General features: G+C 46.6%; 1 protein-coding gene across 1 annotated transcript in view; it reads right to left on the bottom strand.

The window, feature by feature from the left end:
• Positions 1-1831: 1831 nt before the first annotated feature.
• Positions 1832-20492, bottom strand: part of LOC148534686 (TRAF family member-associated NF-kappa-B activator-like) — a 59248-nt gene continuing 40587 nt past the window's right edge. The window contains exon 4 of the mRNA XM_088466363.1: positions 1832-2233. Within this exon, the coding sequence (XP_088322489.1) occupies positions 2066-2233 (168 nt within the window). The 3' untranslated portion in view covers positions 1832-2065. The remainder of the gene's footprint in view (positions 2234-20492) is intronic.

Below are 20492 nucleotides of genomic sequence, written 5' to 3'. Positions count from 1 at the left end.
CTATTATTGTGCTGTTCAGTTCCCCAGCTACTTCTCTGTGTTACTGGTGTCTGCTTTCATGCTAATTACTAGTTAGCTTTCAGCTGGATCCTTAACAAGTCTCAGTGCATTCCTGTGTTACATTTCCCTGTGTTCTCAGTGCAAGTTAGCGACTGGTTTCTTTACAATTCTCAGTGCATTCCTGTGTTACATTTCCCTGTGTTCTCAGTGCAAGTCAGTGACTGATTCCTTTACAATTCTCAGTCCATTCCTGTGTTACATTTCCCTGTGTTCAAGTATTCAGTTCACAATCTGATCTCCTGTGTTCAAGTATTCATTTCATACGCTGATTTCCTGTGTTCAAGTATTCAGTTCACGCAGTGATCTCCTATGTCCAAATATTCAGTTCATACGCTGATCTCCTGTGTTCAAGTATTCAATTCACACACTGATCTCCTGTGTTCATGTATTCAGTTCACACACTGATCTCCTGTGTTCAAGTATTCAGTTTACACGCTGATCTCCTCGGTTCAAGTACTCAGTTCATACACTGATCTCCTGTGGTCAAGTATTAAGCTCACTAGCTGATCCCTTGTGTCCCAGTTATTTAGTTCTTACGCTGGCCTCTAGTGTTATACCTTTATTGTCTCCATGCTGGTTTCCTGTGAATTAACTATTGTAAATATAGTTACTGGTCTTCCTGCCACTCCCAGGTACCTGTCCAGAGGGTCGCGACCTGCCCACTTGGTGCAGCGAAACCCAAATACCATCTGGAGGGGTCACTGGTGAAGACCACCAAGTGAGTTAGACTCGGCGCCTCTGGGCAGGTCTAGCCAAACCTGGGTTTGGCCGCAATAGGGGACCTAGTACTGTCACTAACCTGCTTGTTCCCTAGACACCCTAACTCCCTGGCTTCTATCATCACCCGAAGAACTTCCGATACGGTTCCTGACATTTCCGGTATTTGGCTGCAGAGATAAATAGTTTAAATCATATAAACAGGGAGAAAACGTCAACTTTATTATTTTTTTTTGTTTTTATTACAGGACATTCGTTTTTATTTAAGTATAAATCCATTTTTGCATGTTCATTCGACAGCAGCGCCCAAGTGGCACATATACTGTATAAGTGTGCAGGACATGCTCTGGTTTATATATTACATTGATATCATATAGCACAACTAGGCAATTTGTAAGTGCGAAATTACATAAAGAATGTTCCTTTAACATGGAGGTGACAGAGCTAAAATGCTTATGGAAAATGCTGTCTACAGGTTATGTATTTATACACACAATAAAACACTTTATAATACCCAGACTCCATTTATATATTTTGTTTTGCAAGCTACATTCAGATTGTTGCTCTCTTATTGTCCAAATTTAGAGACTCGCATGACCTTGTTTTACTTTCTGGTGTTTTACAGTCCTCTTGTGGTAAACACTAAAAATACATCTTAGAGGGTTTCCACCTGTAGTGAGCCTGACACTTTTTAGATGAATCAGTTCTAACACTGCATTACTCATATGTAAGTGTATTTTTGGTTGCTCCCTCTGTCCCAACGCAGCTTGAAAGCATTATGCTCAGTCTCAGTCAGATTCCTTAATACTGTTCTTTTGCCTTGTAACCACTGGTGTTGCAGAGAAGCTGGAATGTAATGAGGACCCCAAAAGTGGGCCTATGACTCATGGTATTTACATATGTTATTGGGGGTTTCAGTTATCGCTATCATGGGCCGAGGAAGGACAGAAAATGTCAAATATTCATACACTTACATGGTACAAAAATAAATTGATCTTATAATCTATGTAATTTATTCCATTGCCATCATGAAACTTTACTTCATATAATTTTTCTTGCTTACTACTATGCTTTTCAGTCCTGTATTTATATCAGCAGACTGGAGTTGTTTTTTTTATATTTGCTTACCTTTATAAAACCCAAACCTGCTGTGCCCGATAATAATAAATACATGGATGAAAATTACAGGGATGCCAGACAGAATATATAATACACAGAAAAAATACACAAGCCAATAACTGACAGTTATATGCAGTTGGATAATCGTCATATGTCATGATTCCGAAGGTCATTCCATGTGCCCAGTAAGATGTCCAAGAAATTCTGCTTTGGTTGCTGCACCTGCTGGAAATATTGCCTGGCAGAATTCACATATCTGAGAGCTGAGACCAACGTCCGAGTCCACACACTGACCCAGCTGGCATTCTTCTGACAGACAATCTGGGCTCCATGTAGACTGAAGGAAACAGAGCAAAATGGACATAAATGTTCGAGAATTCAATGTATTTTAATCATGACAAAAATGAAAATGTTCCTGAATAAAATAGAGGAGTAGCAAACATTCTGCAAGATGTAAGACTACTATCTACATGCTAAAAAGCAGGATTTCATAATAAAATAACGCATACAGCAAAAAATATGTATTTTTTAAATAAATAGCCAGGGTTAATATTTCATTTATACACAATACAGTAGATAAAATATATCATTGTATTTGTTTCAGACTTCCTTCCATTTGACAATAGAGAGCTGCTGTTGAAGTTTCCATCAAGCTGCAGTGCTGTTTTATCTGCTTGCCCTCCCCTCTATCTGTTTGTGTTACATGTGACATCTCCGTCCAGCTGCCAGTACTAAAATATTGGTTGTGAGATCTCCTCAGACTTTGGGCCTGATGCATAAATGAATAAAGTGGGCACACATTGCTGAAAATAAGCGTATACGGAATCCATTTGTATATTCGCCCATTTGCAAAGTTCTATCTCAAGATGCGGCAGCATCTGTGTGTGTAGCATATGCACCTGATTTGATACTAGTCATCATCATCAATGTGCACTTGCACCTGCCCTATGGTGTCTCCAAACAGGTGTATTTTCTCTTATGTCCAGGTCTGCATTTGAGTGAACACTGCCTGATTGAACTTTGCCTATTTATGAGAACGCTACGTTACAGGCCAATAATGCCTATTCAGTTATAAGCATGGGCGTAGCTATAGTAGGTGCAGGGGTTGCAGTTGTTTAGAGGGCCTTGGACCCAGGCCATATAGTTGTCTACCAAGTTCCCAGAACTGCCTGCTAAGCAATTGTGTCTGACCTGTTGCCCGGCCTGAAAAGGGGAACTCGTCAGTGCTCATAGAGTATGAATTGGGGGCACTGTGGGTGTAATTTGAATTTGGGCAATACTATGGGGCATACATTGAACTAGAGGACTACTATAGGGCATAAAATGAACTAGGGCAATACTGTGGGGCATAAAATTAACTAGGTCATTACTGTGGGGCATAAAATGAACACATAATGTACATAGAGGTGTCTCTCATGAAGCATTGGGCTGGGGTACCCTTCAAAATGTTGTTATGAGGCCCTTAAAGTTTTGGCTATGCCTCTGGTTATAAGTGTCAATAGCGCACGCAGGGGGGTTTCTGAGTACCTAGAAACCCCCCCCTGTGCACATACAGACAGCCCGAGCCTTCCTCTGCACGGGCTGTCAAAAAACCTAGCACCTCTGTTAACTGTAGCTATCGCTGAGGCAGAACAGGGAACCTTCTCTCTGCACTCAGGTTTCTGAACCCTCCCCCTCTACACAGGCTGGCTGCTGTACAGAGCTTACTCCACAACCCGGACAGTCACAATGGTGAGTTAACTCTTTGAAAACCTTCATGTTTTCTAGAGTCATTGCTTATGAATAGTACTTCTACATGGATGCTCTTCCAATACATCAGTAGCCCTGGCATAATTACAAATAAAGGAAGTTTGTATTTTTTATATTCAATGTTTTTTTTTTTACCTGTGCTAGCTATATACATGTAATTGTGTGTATATATATATGTATATATATATATATATATATATATATATATATATATATGTACAGTATGTGTGTGTGTATTATATATATATCTATATGTATGTATGTATATATATATAGTATGTTCAGTATGTGTGTGTGTAATATATATATATATATACACAGTATGTACAGTATGTGTGTGTGTATTGTATATATATATATACATATCTCTCTCTTTATATATATAATAGATAGATATATATATATAATACACACACATACTGTACATACTGTATATATATACATATATGTATATATATATATACAGTATGTGTGTGTGTATTATTTATTTATATATATATATATATAATGTTTATTAAAAAAAAATTTCTGAGATTGGAGATTCGGAAACCCCCCTTTAATTATCCTGCGTTTGCACCTGAGTGTAGATAAAATGCACACCTGCATGCGCCCATTTCTGAGCAAGCACAGTGCAAATTCATGCAAGATGCGTTCCACAAACAGACGTATATTCATCTCTGCGTCAACCCACTTTAGTATAAAGCAGTAGCCTTCCCTTCCCTTCTCCTGAGACTGCAAAAGTGGGGTTCTGTAACTGTGAATTAACCTATAATAATAAACAACTAATAACATTTACAAACAATCTATACAATTTCAGGAGATTTGTAGAAGTTAAGATTTGACCTTGGGGGTATATTTTCTTATACACAGCAGACTTTTGTAACAATAATCTTGTTGGGTACTGCAGCAAAGCACTTCTACACAACTTTAGCAGCTGATAAGAGAGACCATTGGCTGCCTCTCCGCCGCACTGCAAATTTAAATAGATTGATCTACTGAACAAATGTTTAATTGGTCAACACTAAACACAGTTACAAACTCTAGGCATTTATCAGGCTCCCTAATCTATAGTGACACATGTGTAAAAATAACGCAACTGCATTACTCAAAATGATAATTTCTATTTTTCCTTCAGGGTCCATAGGGGGTCCACAGGGTTGACCTTGGGGTATAGGTTGGGAATCAAATCCGGGCACCACGCAGTTAAAGCTTTCAGCTTCCAGGATGCACTGGGTCCACTCTCCTTATAACCCCGCCCCCCAAGCCAGAGGCACCTCAGTTTAAGTTGGTGCCCGGCCAGAGTCGGGTCACCTTTATCGCAGGAGGGGCTGATTAGCAGCCCCTAAGCTAAATTTTATTTTTTTGAGTTCACAGTGTTTTAATTTACTTTTGGACTCTTCAGAGCGTCAGATTGTCCATAGGATGTCCAAGCTGCCGCTCCGTCACCCCGCCGGCACCAAGATGCCAGTACAGATCTGGGGATCTCGGCGGGACCCCAGAGTCTGTGATAGTGTGACTCTGCGGGCACTCAGGACTGCTGCCGGATGGACGGGGAGCAGGTAAGGTTGCGGATCACTGCTTGCGCATTTATGCAGTCCGATGCCTCCGGTCTCTGGGGACAGACCGGAGGCACTGGCAGTGGCGGCGGGCCCCCCCCATACCACACGTGTCCACTAGACCACCAGGGACTTCAAGTTTGGCAGCGGGAGCCGGCATCCCGGGGGTTAATAGCCAGCCAGGGGAGGCAGCCTTTCCTGTTACACTGGCTTCTTCCCTCAGCTCAGCACGCCTTGCAATGCTATAGTCTGGCATCCCTGAGCTGCTTCCTCCATGGGCCACGCTCCCTCTGAGGTCTCCAGCGGCCATGTTTCCACTGGTGCAGCAGATCTCCTGGGATGCAAGCTGGTCCAGTCCCGCTGAGTACCTGGCCATTTGGGTGAGTGTACACAGCGCTATAGCCTCCCCAGACACTGAATCTGGGCAGTTGATTGTAGTGCCATTTGCAGTATATTATATGTCATGTTTATGTCTTTATATATATTTCTGCATTGTGTGTGACTTATGCTAGTGCTGACTGTCTGTGCTTTACTCTCTAACCTGTCAGTGTATATCTATCCCTTTTCTTTACAATCTGCCCTAATACAGGTTTACTTAGGGTGGTTCTGAGACTTCATATATATATACTTGTTAATATTTGTGCGGTTTGTCACATACTGTTGCCTGCTGCACGTTGCCATATTTTAGGTGGAACTGTGTGTTGCATACGCTGACAATGGGTCCCTGAAGCTAATCTTAGCGTCAGTCGGGACCAGTATAGCGCTGCTTAATATTTCCACAATGATTGTTAGTCAGATATGTCTGACCAGGAAATACTGCACCCATTTTTGCTATCCTGCAAGTCAGTGGCGGGCTGGGCCGGGGGGCAGGGTGCCATCTGCCCCCCGGGCCGGTACAATGCTAATGCTTCAAGGAAGGCAGGCACTGGCTGCATAGGATGCGATGATCTGGCTCTGGACCTCTTTCTGCCCAGAGAGAGGTCCGATTCAGGTAACAGAGGCTAATATAAAATGGCTGCCCCCATATCAAGCTACAAAAAGATGGCCGCTGTCGACCAATGGGGAGCCAGGTTTCCCTACCCACAATTCCAAGAGGCTGGAGAATGAGAAAGGGGGCGTGGCCTATCTGGGGAGTGGGAGCCTAAGAGGAGCTGAATGATAAAATACATTTTTATCATACCCATGGAGGAGAGAGGGCAGAGAAGAGGAGTGCCTGCTTCATGTCTTCTACACCAGTGGTTCTCGAACTCAGTCCTCAGGACCCCACACAGTACACGTTTTCCAGGTCACCCAGCAGGTGCAAAGGTGTATTCATTACTCACTGACACATTTTAAAAGATCCACAGGTGGTGCTAATTATTTCACTTGTGATTCTGTGAGGAGACCTGGAAAACATGCACTGTTTGGGGCCCTGAGGACCGAGTTTGAGAACCTGTGTTCTACACCCATACCAGGTAAGTGGAGGGTGGAGTGGGGCATATAAATGTAGTGTGTCACAGTGGCATAATGTTTCGTTGTTTTGTTATTTAAAATGTGTGTGCTGACTAAATGTGACTGTGTGTGTGTGTGCTGACTAAGTGTGACTGCATTTGTGTGTGCTGACTAAGGGCCTGATTCAGAGCCGGACGCTCTTTCAAAGCGCTCGCTCTGAATCAGTGCCCGCCTATTGTATTTTTAGAGCGGCCTTCTGGCCACTCGCATAGCTGTGGGTGACCACCCACAGCTAGTGCGAGCGGCCAGGATGATGGTCAAGACCATAGCGACCATCGGACTTGCGACGAGACCCTTATGGTAGGGTCTCGTTGCCGCAAGTCCCAGTGGACTTCTTGCTCTTACAGAGCAAGAAGTCCACCCACTGACATCACTTGTGATGTCAGTGGGGCCGGCCCTAGACGGTAGGCGTTCCCATGGAAAGCCTCCGTCTGGGCAGCCACACCCCCGGCCCGCCCACCAAAGGGGGCGTGCTGTCGCTATCCGGGTCTCGCGCATGCGCACAACGGAGCCGCCTCCGTCATGCGAACTGGGCCAACATTGACCTGCTTGCGAGCGCTCAGCGCTCGCGAGCGGGTCTGAATCAGGCCCTAAGTGTGACTATATGTGTGTGCTAAGTGTGACTGTATGGTGTGTGTGCTAAGTGTGACTGTATGTGTATGTGCTGACTAAGGGCCTGATTCAGAGCCGCTCGCAAAAAGCGAGCGCTCGCTCTGAATCTCCTGGTCACTCGCTAAGCTGTGGGTGACCACCCACAGCTTTTGCGAGTGGCCAGGTGATGGTCGCGATGGTGGCGACCATCGGGCTTGCGACGAGACCCTTGTGGTAGGGTCTCGTCTGCCTCAATTCCCAGTGATGTCAGTAGGGTGGCCCACAAATGGCAGGCGTTCCTTCAGGAACGCCTCCGTTTGTCCACCCTGCCTACAAAACGGGGCGAGCTGTCGATCAACATCGACAGCCGCCCCATTTGTAGCGAGCCCCGTAGCGAGTGAATTTTTCACTCGCTACGGGGCTTGCGCATGCCGCGCGTGCACAATGCACAACCATCGACCCACTTGCGAGCGGGTCTGAATCAGGCCCTAAGTGTGACTGTATGTGTGTGCTAAGTGTGACTGTATGTGTGTGTGCTGACTAAGTGTGACTGTATGTGTGTGCTGACTAAGTGTGACTGTATGTGTGTGCTGACTTAGTGTGACTGTGTGTGCTAAGCGTGACTGTGTGTGAGCGTGTGTATATATGTATAATGTGTGTGTGTGTGTGTATATATATATATATATATATGTGTGTGTGTGTGTGTGGTCGAAGTAGACATTTTGATGTGGGGGTATGGAAATATCAGGGGGGCTTTACTTAGGCAGGCCCAAATCCTGAGCCCCATGAAACTTCCATACCCCCACTTCCTCTTAAACACATCACACATTCCCTCACAGTCACAGCACACCACACACCATAGCTCATAGCGTACTTCACACCACAGCACACTGCCCACCTCACCCTGCTCTGCTCTGGTGACCACGGTCGCGGCACTCCCTTCCCTGGGCCCTTCCCCAATCTTTCTCCTTGGTGGCACTGGGATTTTGAATTCAGCGCCGGCTGTGAGCAAATGACAGCTCGCGGACCAGCAGCCAATTAGGGGCGGCCACATGGCCGCTCCTAATTGACTGCTGGTCCACTAACCTCGATTGGCTCGCGGCCGGAGCCAAATTTAAACATGCAGCTGCTTGGTGACCGGCACTGAAACAGTGATAGTCCCAGCCCCGGCCTCCCCTGATTGGCTGCTGCTCCGCGAGCCATGATTGATTCGCGGCCGGAGATAAATTGAAACAAGCAGAGACCAGCACTGGGACAGTCCTAGTGCCGGACGGGTGCTGAAGTGAAATGACAGCATTACATACCATTTCATACCGGCACACTTCAAGCACTATATATATATATATATATATATATATATATATATATATATATATATTTGACAGAAGGTGAAAAACAAGCGCCTTATAGTTTAATAAATTCAATGTCATTGAAGTAAAAAAAGGTAATTATTATGTGTACCACATAGGTTCAAAAATCAGGCATGTAGTAGTTTACTGTGGTAAACACCCCCAACATTATTGTTATGCCCATTTTTAAAAATGCATTCGCCGGTAGAAAAGCTGGGCCACTTGCTCTGGTTTGCCCCCCAGGCTGAAAGTTGCCAGCCTGCCCCTGCTGCAAGTCATGGTCTGCAGGTGTGAATGGAGGATTTAACTCAGAAAGGGTTATGTTTACGGTGTCATCAGGTGCCGGGCCCCCTCACAGGACCTCCTTGGGCAGTTTGTTTCTCAAGACCCTGGCCTCCATTGCGGATCGCCAGACAGCCCCCATAGTTGTAACCCACTTAGGGTTACTTCAACATGCTACCCTTCTCTCTCAGGGTATCTCGCAGATCTTGCGGTTTACCCCTATGACACAGATTATCCCTCCCTACCGGAATTTTTCACAGTACATGCAATTCCCTCAGGTACCACAATAGTCTGTCAGTTCCCTGGCAGGGTTTACCACAACAGCCACCCTGGGTTGATGTCGTTTCTACAAAACACAAAATGGCGTAATAAACGCACTGTGGTTACTTCACAGTCTGCACTGCTGTCTAACACAGATTGTCAGCCAAGGGTGAACTGGATGATGTATCGGACTTCTTTCCCTCTCACACGAGGGGGAGCCTAAAGTATTATTATCCCTGCTTTGGTGTTGGCGGTCAAGTCCATCCTAGTTATAGAGGATGTTGAACCTGCACCTAAATCAAATCACCCTCAGTTTAAGCATTAAAGTGTCTTCGACTGTGTTCCCCTTCTATGACCAGCGGGTGGATCACATGGCGGGAGTCTGGCTATCACCAGATAAGAGGTATCACAAAAGCGTTTGGCTTAATGTGTTCTATTCCCTGAGGGTCATTGCAAGTAATAGGAATCACCTCCTGGGGTGGATTTTCATGTTACTCGTCTGACTAAGAGCACTGGATTCTACGAATCCGTAGGTGGTAACTTTGCCTGAAATCAATATACTCACTTTCAGAAGTTGTTGCCTGTCCAACCATGGCTGTCACATGGTTGGCTAATGCTATTGATGCATTTGTAGAGCTTTTTCCCTCAAAACCTTCTAGGGATCAGATGTCTTTAGTTGCTCACATAAAAAATGCAGTTTCATATGTTGGAGTAACTACACTGGATGCCAGTCGCCTAACCGTCGGGTTTCGACTTAGACTGTATCCGCCGCCATACCCTATGGCTGCGCTCATGGAAGGCAGAGGTGGACTCCAAGACAGGCCTTAAAATGGATACCTTATATTGGGGAGATCTTGTTTGGTACTGACCTTGACAAGATTGTAGCAATGTTGGCAGTATCACTAACGGCAAAATTTATGTCTTCAGCTACTCCCACTACAAGGCCTCGGACTAAATCTGTTAAATCTTTTTGTCCTCAGGAGCAGCCTAAAGGCTAGTTTTTTCCTAGACTGTTGGTCTCCACGAGGGCCGCCGTGCCCGGAGCCGAGCAGGCCTGGACATCCAGACGCCCTGCTTCTAAACCTGGTGATACACATTCAGCCTGATGGGACAGGGCTTCATCTGGGGGATCCCAGAGAGAGATACCGACTTTTTCAGTTTGCCCAGTGCTGGTGTCAAGTCACCACGGATGCTTGGGTAATAGTTGAAGTCTCTCACGGGTATGCCCTCTCATTGTTCAAACGGCCTCCCCACATATTTTGCTACACAGACCCTTCCTTCAGACACGAACAAGGCCTTCCAAATCCAGAAAGCTATACAGTCCTTGCGGCAAGCAAGGGTAATTATGCCCGCCCCACTATCTCAGCAAGGGATTGGTTATCTACTTTTTTTCTGGTGCAGGGGCCGAATGGTCCTCATTGGCCTCTGCCCTTTGGACTTTCCACAGCCCCACCAGGGTTTACCAGATTTATGGCTTTTATGATGGCCCACCTGTACAGGGTATCCAACTGCTCCTGTATCTGGATGGCCTCCTGTTCTTTGCAGGAACACCAGGGTACTTTAAAGCCATTTCCAGTTAACCATTGCTTTCATTCACAAGCACGAACGGTTAATCAACTGGGAAAAAGTCCTTCCTGAATCCCTCAAAGGGTATGACTCATCTGGGAGCCCTGCTGGATTCTCAGAATCAGAGAATCCTTCTGAGGATGTCTATACAGTTGCCAAGTGTCATTACACTCAATAATGCGGGTTTTCCTTCGGAAGGGTGGAATATGCTCAGTTCCATTCCAGGCCTTTGCAAAAACTGATCCTCTCCAGATGGAATGGGTTTCTACGTCGGATCACTGTTCAGACGATGATGCTCTCTCCGGAGGTGCGTCTGTCTCTTCTGGGTAGCTATGGCCATCTCATGTCACCAAGGGTTGCCCCATTTTGGATCCCGAACTGGGTAATCCTTACAACGGATGCCAGTCTCTGGGGCACAGTGACAGGTCCGCACTCCTTTCAGGGCAGTTGGATGTCTGTCGATTCCACCCTGCCACTCGACTTATTGGAACTTCAAGCTGTCTTGGGCCCTCGCTCTGGCCTAGCACATACTCCTCGGTAAACCTGTAAATGTTCAGTCCGACAATGTCACAACAGTGGCTTACATCTAGGAAACACTCGAAGTTGCGCAGCAATGACAGGAATGTCACACATTCTGACATAGACCAAGGGTCTCCTCCCGGCCATCTGCAGTGTTCATTCCGGGAGTTCTCCATTGGGAAGCGGACTTCCTCAGCCGTCACGATGTGCATCCCGGGGACTGGTCTCTTCTCCAAGAGAGGTTTCTACTCCTAGTGAGCAGAGGGGGCTCCTGACTCTATCACACACTGCTGGTGTTAGGGTCCAGAACTGGAGATACTGAAGCAACCTTCGGTGACGCATTATCAGTAAAGAAGTCCTTCCAATTTGTGTACCTGTTTTCCTCGGGTCTCCCTTCTTCCTTGAGTTCTTCGGAAGTTCAATCGAGATGGAGGTACTGTCCTGCTGGTGGCTCCAGATTGACCCAGACGTCACTGGTTCTTAGATTTTCGGAGTCTCTCCATCGACACTCCGTTCCTGCTGCCTCAATATCCGGACCTGTTGTCTCAGGGTCCTTGCCTTTCCCTGGACCTGGGTCATTTGTCTTTAACTGCGTCAATACTGTGGTCCTAAGGCTTTTCTGGCTCTGTCATCATCGGGATGTTTAGAGCGCATAGGCCAGCTTTTGCTGGGATCTACCACAGAATGTGGCATGCATAATTATTATGGTATCGTACCTATAGCTACGATCCTCAGGTGTTTAGGATTTCCAGGAGTTCTGGCATTCCTTCCAGCTGGCTTGGGTCTGGCCCTCCGCCTGGCCTTCCTGAAAGTGTGGGTCTCTGCACTGTCAGTATGGTTTGGATGTGGAATTGGGTATCCAGACCTTCATTCAGGGTGTTTTCTGAATTCTACCTCCCTTTATCCTCCCTAGAGGCTCCTTGGGATTTGACAGTGGTTCTTCGTGCCCTTCTAGGGCCTCCATTTGAACCTCTAGTTTTGATAGCCCTTACGTGGTTTTGGCTTAGACTCTCTTTCTTATGAGTGTCGGAATTGGGGGCGTTCTCATGTGGCTCCCTCTTCTGGATATTTCACCAAGACAGGGTTGTGAGTCGCACTTGCCCTGTGTTTCTTCCTAAAGTGGTTTTTAAGTTCCATATTCTTTAGGAACTTATTGTACCGTCATTTCAGTCTCCAGTCGTCTCGGCTGGGGTGGCCTCATTGACTGTGGTCCGGCCTCTCCGGATTTGTGTGAACCGTTCAAGTTCCTTCAGGAAATTAGACTCCTTATTTGTGGTCTATGGATTTCACAGGAAAGGATCGCCGGCCGATAAACAGACATTGGCTAGATGGCTTCTTATGTTTATATCAGGGGCCTGCACATAGGAAGGCCTTTCTGTTTCTGTTGATGCTTATTCTACTCGGGCTGTGGGCCCCTCTTGGGTGGCTCGCTGTGGTGCCTCGGCTGTTCTGCCTTGCAAGGTGGCCACATGGTCTTCTGTCCACACCTTTCTAAGGTTCTAGGCATTGGATTCCTTTGCCTCTCAGGATGCTCTCCTCTCATCTCAGAAGCGTCCCACCCTTATAAGGACTGCTTTTGGACATCCCCAAGATCAACCCTGTGGACCCCTATGGACCCTGAAAAAGAAAATGAGAGATGAGAGATATGGTAAGAAAGTAAGAGATGAGAGATATAGTAAGAACTTACCCTTGTTGTCTCTCATTCTTCGAAGTCCATAGGGTCCACAATTTATTAAAAATCCCTTGCAGGTATTGAGCCAGCAATAAAGCTCTGTACCTGCGAATCCCCTCCGCAGCCTTATCATTGTATTTTTCAAAAAAAATACAGTGACAAGGTGCCCGCGCATGCGCCGACCGGCCACCGCTACTCCCCCTCGTGGTTGCGCCCCCCGTGACCACTTTCCCCCTCTGCAGCCCCCGTGCCCCCCCCCTTAATTTCACTTACCTCTGGTAATTGGTGCTCCGGTGATGTCCTCCGTGGCTCCAGTCAGCTGTTCCCCCATCCCGGTTACCAGGTCACAATGAAGGATGGGAGACCAGCTGACCGGAGCCATGGAGGACATCACCGGAGCACCGATCACCGGCCGTGGACTCAGGTACGTTTTTTTTTCTCGTTTTTTTTTAGTAGTTATCAGTTTGTGGTCTGTTAAGACCACAAAACTGATCACTGGGGCCGGCTCCGGGCTCTGCTCTGCCTGTTAATGGAGAGCAGGAGTCCGGTAACCGGGGGAAAGCCTGTATAACGCCACCTCCAGGTGACATTATTATCAAGGGGCTTCCCCCAGTATTTTTTCACAATTTATTTTTAGTATATCTCAGGCAGATCGCATTTCCCATTACAACTATGGGAAATGTGATCTGTTTACTAAAAATATGTGATAATTAAGGCTTGGAGTAGAATTTTATGAATTTTACTCCAGTTGCTGTTTAGTAGATTTAGGTGAAACTAAAATAATGTGAAAAGGGTGTGAAAACACAATTTTTTCGCTTAATTTATTTATATAAAGCACAAATAGAGACTAAAATGTGACTTTAAAGTAAACCAACTACAATTTTAAATAGGCAACTAAGGGCCTGATTCAACTTAGGACAGAATTGCAAACCTGCATGCAAGCAGCTTTGCAATTCCGTCCTTGCAATTATGGTAATACAGCAGGAGCCATCATGCCTCCTGCATGCATTACTAATCCAAGCATCGGATAATCTGCGAGAACATCGGTCGGCTAAGTGACCCATGGGGTCACGCAAACTGGCTGCCGCAGATGAGAAAAAGAGGCTAGGAAATCTCTGTCAGCCGACGGAGATCCTGGCCTATTCCCTCCGTCCCCCCCAACAGTGGCTACACACCTCCGTTTCAGGAAACGGAGGCCGTGGCCGCCACCTCCTGCCCACAAACTGCAGCAGACTGTCAATCATTGACAGTCTGCTGCCGCTCTGCGTGCGAACTTGCAGGTCTTGTACTGCACATGTGCAGTACGGGTCAGACACCTGCGCACATTCCCGAACATTGGGAATCTGGGTTCAGATTCCCAGTACGCTACTGAATCAGGCCCTAAGACTAAAACTAAATTTTAAATCCTTGTCAAAATTAACACTTAACCCACATGTTTTCTACTTTTCTGTGAAGCTGTACATTAAAGCTAGGGCAAGACAATGTATTTCCTATATGAAAATGTCATTATGGGTACAGTTGTCTAAAGGCATGAAGTTGTCTACATCAGGGGTGGGCAATAAGCGGTCCTCCAGCTGTTGTTGAATTACACATCCCTGCATGACCTGCAACAGTTTTAGCATAGCTAAATAGCAAACCTGTGGCACGGCATGTTACGAAGTGTAGTTCTACAACAGCTGGGGGGGGTACTTATTGCCCACCCCTACTCTAGATGGACAATTAGACACATTTTTGCAAATAAAATGTTCAGTGTTTGCATTTTCGGAAAAGACTTCCTTTACCTTACATGCTCATAGCAAACATGAAGGTGGGACATGGTTCAAATTTGATCTAAGAAGTAGCAGGACAGAGGGCCTCATTCAGAGGCGGTCGGAGGATGCAAGCGGTCGCTCAGAAACCGCCTCTGTTTCGGTCGTTAGGCTGTGGGTTTACACCCTAGGGTAGGGTATCACTTGTCGTAAGCACGGAGAGCTTCTGGCTCTGTCAGAGCCGGAAGCTCTCCACTGACATCACTAGTGATGTCAGTAGTGCCTCCCCCAAACGGTTGGCGTTCCCATGGGAACGCCTCCATTTGGGTTGCCACCCCCCGGCCCGCCTTCCAAATGGGGCGAGCTGCCAATCAACATCGACAGCTTGCCCCCTTTGGAAAGAGACCCGCTACGACCGGCGCTGTCGGTTGTAGCGGGTCTCATGCATGCGCACAAAGGAGCCGGCTCCCTCGTGCGCATGCGCACTTGACAAACATCGAGGCGGCCGCGCGGTCGTAGACCGTACGGCCACCTCTGAATGAAGGCCAGAATCTCTACAATGTAAAGGTCAGGTTTGGACTGGTCCACAGGGGTACATGGGAAAGCAGTGGTGGGCCACACTATCTAAGGGCCACACCCCCTCCTCTAGGTGTCATGTTCAAGACTGTGGCCCGTATTCAATTCCAGGCGAAAACCTGTTATCGGTGATAATTTATCGCCAATGACGTAATTTTCACCTATTGTCATTATCCTCGTTTCAATTACAAAGATTTCGCCAGTGCGAAAAGTCAGTGTAAAAAAACGGGGATCATTTTCCGCCAGCTTTTACCTGGTGAAATAAAGTGCAGAATTGGGGTTATGGGGTGCAGGCTATTTTTTTTTAACCCGGAACCCCTTAACCCCAACACTGCACTGGGAATGCCCCCTAAAAACAATGCGAGTAAAAAAAAAGTTTAAAAAAAAATATAGGGACACCCCCAAAAAATAAATAAATAAATAGGAAAAACACTTGTAAAACAGATAAATTCAATCCAGAGGGGTTCCAAATATGCGGCAGTTGTTTTCTTTCTTGCGGGTAGTAGCGGCAGGTGCATTCATTTTAGGGACTTAAAAATATGCTTGCACCCATTTTCATGTACCCCAAACTTGATGGGCATAGTTACTTTCCCCCCCCAAAAATGCTAAATGTTCTTCTGCATCACCTTCTTCAAAGCCGCATTTATGCACCTGCCGCGGCTATTTAAAAACCAGGACTTTCCCTTCAGCAGGCAAAAACAGGAGTACCCATATGGATCCCCCATGTCTGGACATCTTTAGGGGGGTCCAAGGATGATTTCCTGAAATTGTCATTTTTTTTCGCCGCTTCAAGTTTCGCCGGGTCCTGTTTTCGCGTCCTTTCAAATTGAATACGGGGAATGTCGGGCACATGCGCGATACTTTTCCATCTGGAAAACAGGCGAAGGAGGTGAAAAGTCCAGCAGGCGAAAAGTCTGGACTTTTTGCCCCAAATTGAATACGGGTCTGTGCACTGAATTGTACATTTTTACTCCAATAGAGGGCCATTTACCCTGTGGAGCAGGACTACTGATAAACATTGGTTCTTGGATTGCTTCTATAGAAACTACACAAAGATTTGCCTAATGCAAATGTGGTGACTGGCCACCACCCCTCTGGTGGATGGCCACACCTCTTAAGCATGGGCCCCTATCACTGCATTCCCCTGATGAGCCCTTTATGCCTCAGCCCTACACTGTGTAAGGTCAATAAGAAGAGTAAAACTGCATACACACACAACGATATTGTTACCAACGATATTATGAACGATTTTATGAACGATTTTCTGTCAGATTATCTGTCAGATTTTTTAAAGTGAACTACAAACGATATTTGCATATTCCCTTAATGAAAATCGTTGAGTTGACAAGTCTGACTGAACTACAGTACAAACTACAAACGTGAACGCGCAAGTACGATAATCATTCATCGTTTGACCCAGAAAGTGAACAATTTTTTCAAACGATTATCGTTAAACGATATTGTTTAACGATAATCGTTCAAAAAATCGTTGTGTGTGTATGCAGCTTTAGAAATAAGAAAAAGGGATAAAGCAGTTGAAGGTTGAGTAATCAAACCAATGAAACAAGAAGAAGGTCAGGGCAAACAACAAACAAGGAAAGCAAACAGGCAACAAGGTAATCAACTAGGCAGAATATGTCCAGCCAGCTATAGAAGACCAAAGAAAAGTGTCACAAATACACACATTTAAAATATCCAACCCAGTGGTCGAAGTGGGAATTTTGAAGTGGGGATATGGAAAACTAAGGTTGTACTTGTGCGCATGTCAAAAAAAATGGTGGATGGCCACTCATTAGTGTAGTGTACCCTACCGTAGTACCCTCTATATGTATTATGCTACACAATAGTAGTGCCCCTTATGCAATGTTCACAGTAGTAGCACCCCCTATCCAATGCGCACAATAGTAGTGCCTCTTATGCAATGCCCACAGTATTGTCCCCTATACAATGCCCACAGTAGTAGTGCCCCTGTGCAATGCCCACAGTACTAGTACTCCTTATAGAATGCCCACCTTAGTAGTGCCCTTAATACAATGCCCATACTGCATTGTCCCAGCAGCAGCTGCAGAGGGCACTTGCCCAGACAATATTACAGCCACAGGTGAAGAGGTGGGCATGGAGTGGAGGCAGACATGGAAGTGGGTGCGTAGGTGGGAAAGAACAGAAGGTGGGTGAAGAGTCTGAGATAGGCAAGGATGCATACTAGTAGCTAGGAGAGGACTGGAGGTGGGCAAGGACTAGATGCAGGTGAGGAGATGAGTGGGTAGAAGGGAGTGGACTGGAGGCAGGTGAAAAGGTGAGCGAGTAGGCAGGAGAGGACTAAAGGCAGGTGAGGAGACAGGAGGGTAGGTGGGAGAGGAGTGGATGGGAACAGGGAGACATACAGAGGCATGCTGGTAGGCAGGAAAGGACTGGAAGTAGGCAAGGACTAGATGCAGGTGTGGAGACAAGTGGGTAGAAGGGAGTGGATTAGAGGCAGGTGAAAAGGTGAGCGAGTAGGCAGGAGAGGACTAAAGGCAGGTGAGGAGGTGGGAGAGTGGTAGAGGAGTGGATGGGGACAGGGAGACAGATGCAGAGGTGTGCTGGTAGGCAGGAGTGGACTGGAGGTGGGTGAGGATTGGAGGCAGGCAGGTGGGTAGAAGGGAGTACACTGGAGGCAGGTAAGGATGCAGGAGAGACTAGAGCAGGCATTAGGCAGTGAAAAGGTGGGTGGGAGATGACTGGATGGAAGCAGGTAGATGGGCGAGGAGGCTTGCTAGTAGGCAGTAGAGTACTGGGGGTGGGTGATGATTAGGGGCAGGTAAGGAGGAGGTGGGTATGGGGAGTTCAGCATTTAAAGTGAAAAGTAAAAAAAAAGTAAAATTTCCAGATGGTACCTGTCTGGACACTTTGGATAGTCTGGAAATCAGGTCCTCTGAGTAGTAATAATTACTCACCACAGTGTGTCAGACCTCCATTGCAGCTCCCTGTGCACTAATAAGCTAATGCCGGTGACAAGTAGTGGCTGCAGCTCCACCATCTCCTGCTCGTGGCCATACTCCTTCTCCCCCCCTCCCCATGCAGCCATACTCCCCACCACTCCTGGCCCTACTCTGTCCCCCGCACGCGGCAGTACTCCCGAAACCCACCCCCCCGCTCCTATACCTACACCCGCCCCCGCGGCTGTCCTCATGAGCATCGAACCCCCCCACCTCCGTGGCTGTGCTCCCGAGTCCCGACGTCCCCCGCACGCGGCAGTACTCCTGATCCTGTTCTACTCCCGCCCCCGAGGCTGTCCTCATGAGTCCTGAAAAACCACTCCCTCCCCCCCCTTCACGGCTGTGCTCCCAAGTCCCGACACCCCCTCCCCCCACCACCTGCACTTTAGTAAATATACCCCTATGTGTCTAAATTAAAATATTACTTATCTCAAACAACGTATAAAGTAATAATATCCCTGGGTACATTTGACCTTGCATTGGATCTGAATACTGTATGGCGTTTATGAAAAGTTTGAGAACTGTACACTCAAAGGTTCATAATCATGTCCACTTATCCATTTTTAGAACATTGCTCCGGCTCATTTAAAAAGGATCACCAACATTAAGCTGCATTTTGACCCTTGAGGCACTCTATTTGCTAATCCTGCCAAAGATATCAAGGTTTGACCCATATCTTGCACTGGATAAGATACTGTACACCATATGTGCTTAATTGCAGTCCACATATTCAATTTATAGCAGGCATTGAATAGCTAGCTGTGAGATGACTGGCTGTGTAACTATCAGCAAACCAAAGAGTATTTGGGAGCATATTATTTCACTAGTCTGTTTTTTTTAATCCAATACATTGAAATACTGAAACTGTACTTTTCCTTGTAAAGATTACGCTCCACATGCATATCTGGAGTGCTTCTTCTTGTAAGATAAGAAAAATATTCCCAAAATAGTGGCATGAAGCACATTATCTTTCATATTGAAATTCCTAGGCAATAATCCAATATCAGATTAAAATGTTAATACTTTGCTGATTATACAGTAAATTTGGAACAGTAAATAGTTAAATAAATACATGTCCATTGGCTGTGATAGTGATGTTCAACATAGGACCTGATTCACTATGGATCGCAACTGTAACAGCCCACGCAGATCAGCCGATGGTGCTTAATGCGCATACGTATGCATTGCAGTGTGTGTACGTGAGTTAGCAATGCGATCGCTCTGCGATCACACACGCAGAAAGAAAGGCATGGTAGATTGAGGGAAGGGACGTCAGCGTTTGGGGTTAATGACGGGAGTCGACAGAGAAATGTGGGCGTGTCTGTCTGTTTGAACGCTGTTTCATGAGTGTGCATAAATTAGCCACTGCGATGGAATACGCAGCTTGAGTACTTACTGCGTACGACAAGATTAGCAATTTCTGAGTAAGGTCAGACCTGATGTAATTGTGTGCGAGGGGCTCAGGTTACGTGATGTTCCCAGTGACGGTTCTAGGTGCGGGCTAACAGGGCCGTCGCCCAAAGCACAGACACCTAGAGGGCGCCACTGAGTCCCCCCCCTGAAACCACCCCCCCGCTAGCCGCCGCAGGGAGGCTGCATTTGCCAGGCGCCCGCTGATATTTGTTATCAGCAGGCACCCGGCTTCCTCCCTGCAGCAGCAGCCGAAAGCCAGAGCTCACTCCTGAGCTCCGGCTTCCGGCAGAGAGAGTACTATGGGAGGGACGTCATGATGTCATGACGTCTCTCCAATAGATCCGAGGAGCCGCGGTCGGACCGGACGGCAGCGGAAGCAGGAGCGGGGCTAAAGGTAAGTATTGTGTTGTTTTTTTTTCAGTCGGAAGCACCAGCACTGGGGGCACGATTATAGGGGCATTACTACTGGGGGGCATTACTACTGGGGGACGACTATAGGGGGTATTACTACTAGTGGGCACAACTACAGGTGGGCACAACTACAGGGGCCATTATTTCTGGGGGCATTACTAATGGGGGCACTACTACTGGGGACATTACTACAGTTGGCATTACTAATGAGGGCAGTACTACTGGGGAGCATTACTAATGGGGGCACTACTATAGGGGGGCTTACTACTATGGAGCATTACTAATGGGGGCTCTACTAATGGGGGCACTACTATAGGGGGCATTACTAATGGGGGATTACTACTGGGGGAACTACTATAAGGGACATTACTACTGTGGGCATTACTACTGTGGGCACTACTAATGGGGGCACTACTGTAGGGGGCATTACTAAT

The sequence above is a fragment of the Taudactylus pleione genome, unplaced genomic scaffold (assembly GCF_031769625.1).
Source record: "Taudactylus pleione unplaced genomic scaffold, aTauple2 ptg000065l, whole genome shotgun sequence".
NCBI classification, from domain to species: domain Eukaryota; kingdom Metazoa; phylum Chordata; class Amphibia; order Anura; family Myobatrachidae; genus Taudactylus; species Taudactylus pleione.
Note: the sequence above shows the minus strand (reverse complement) of the source record. Positions and strands in the feature narration are given on the sequence as shown.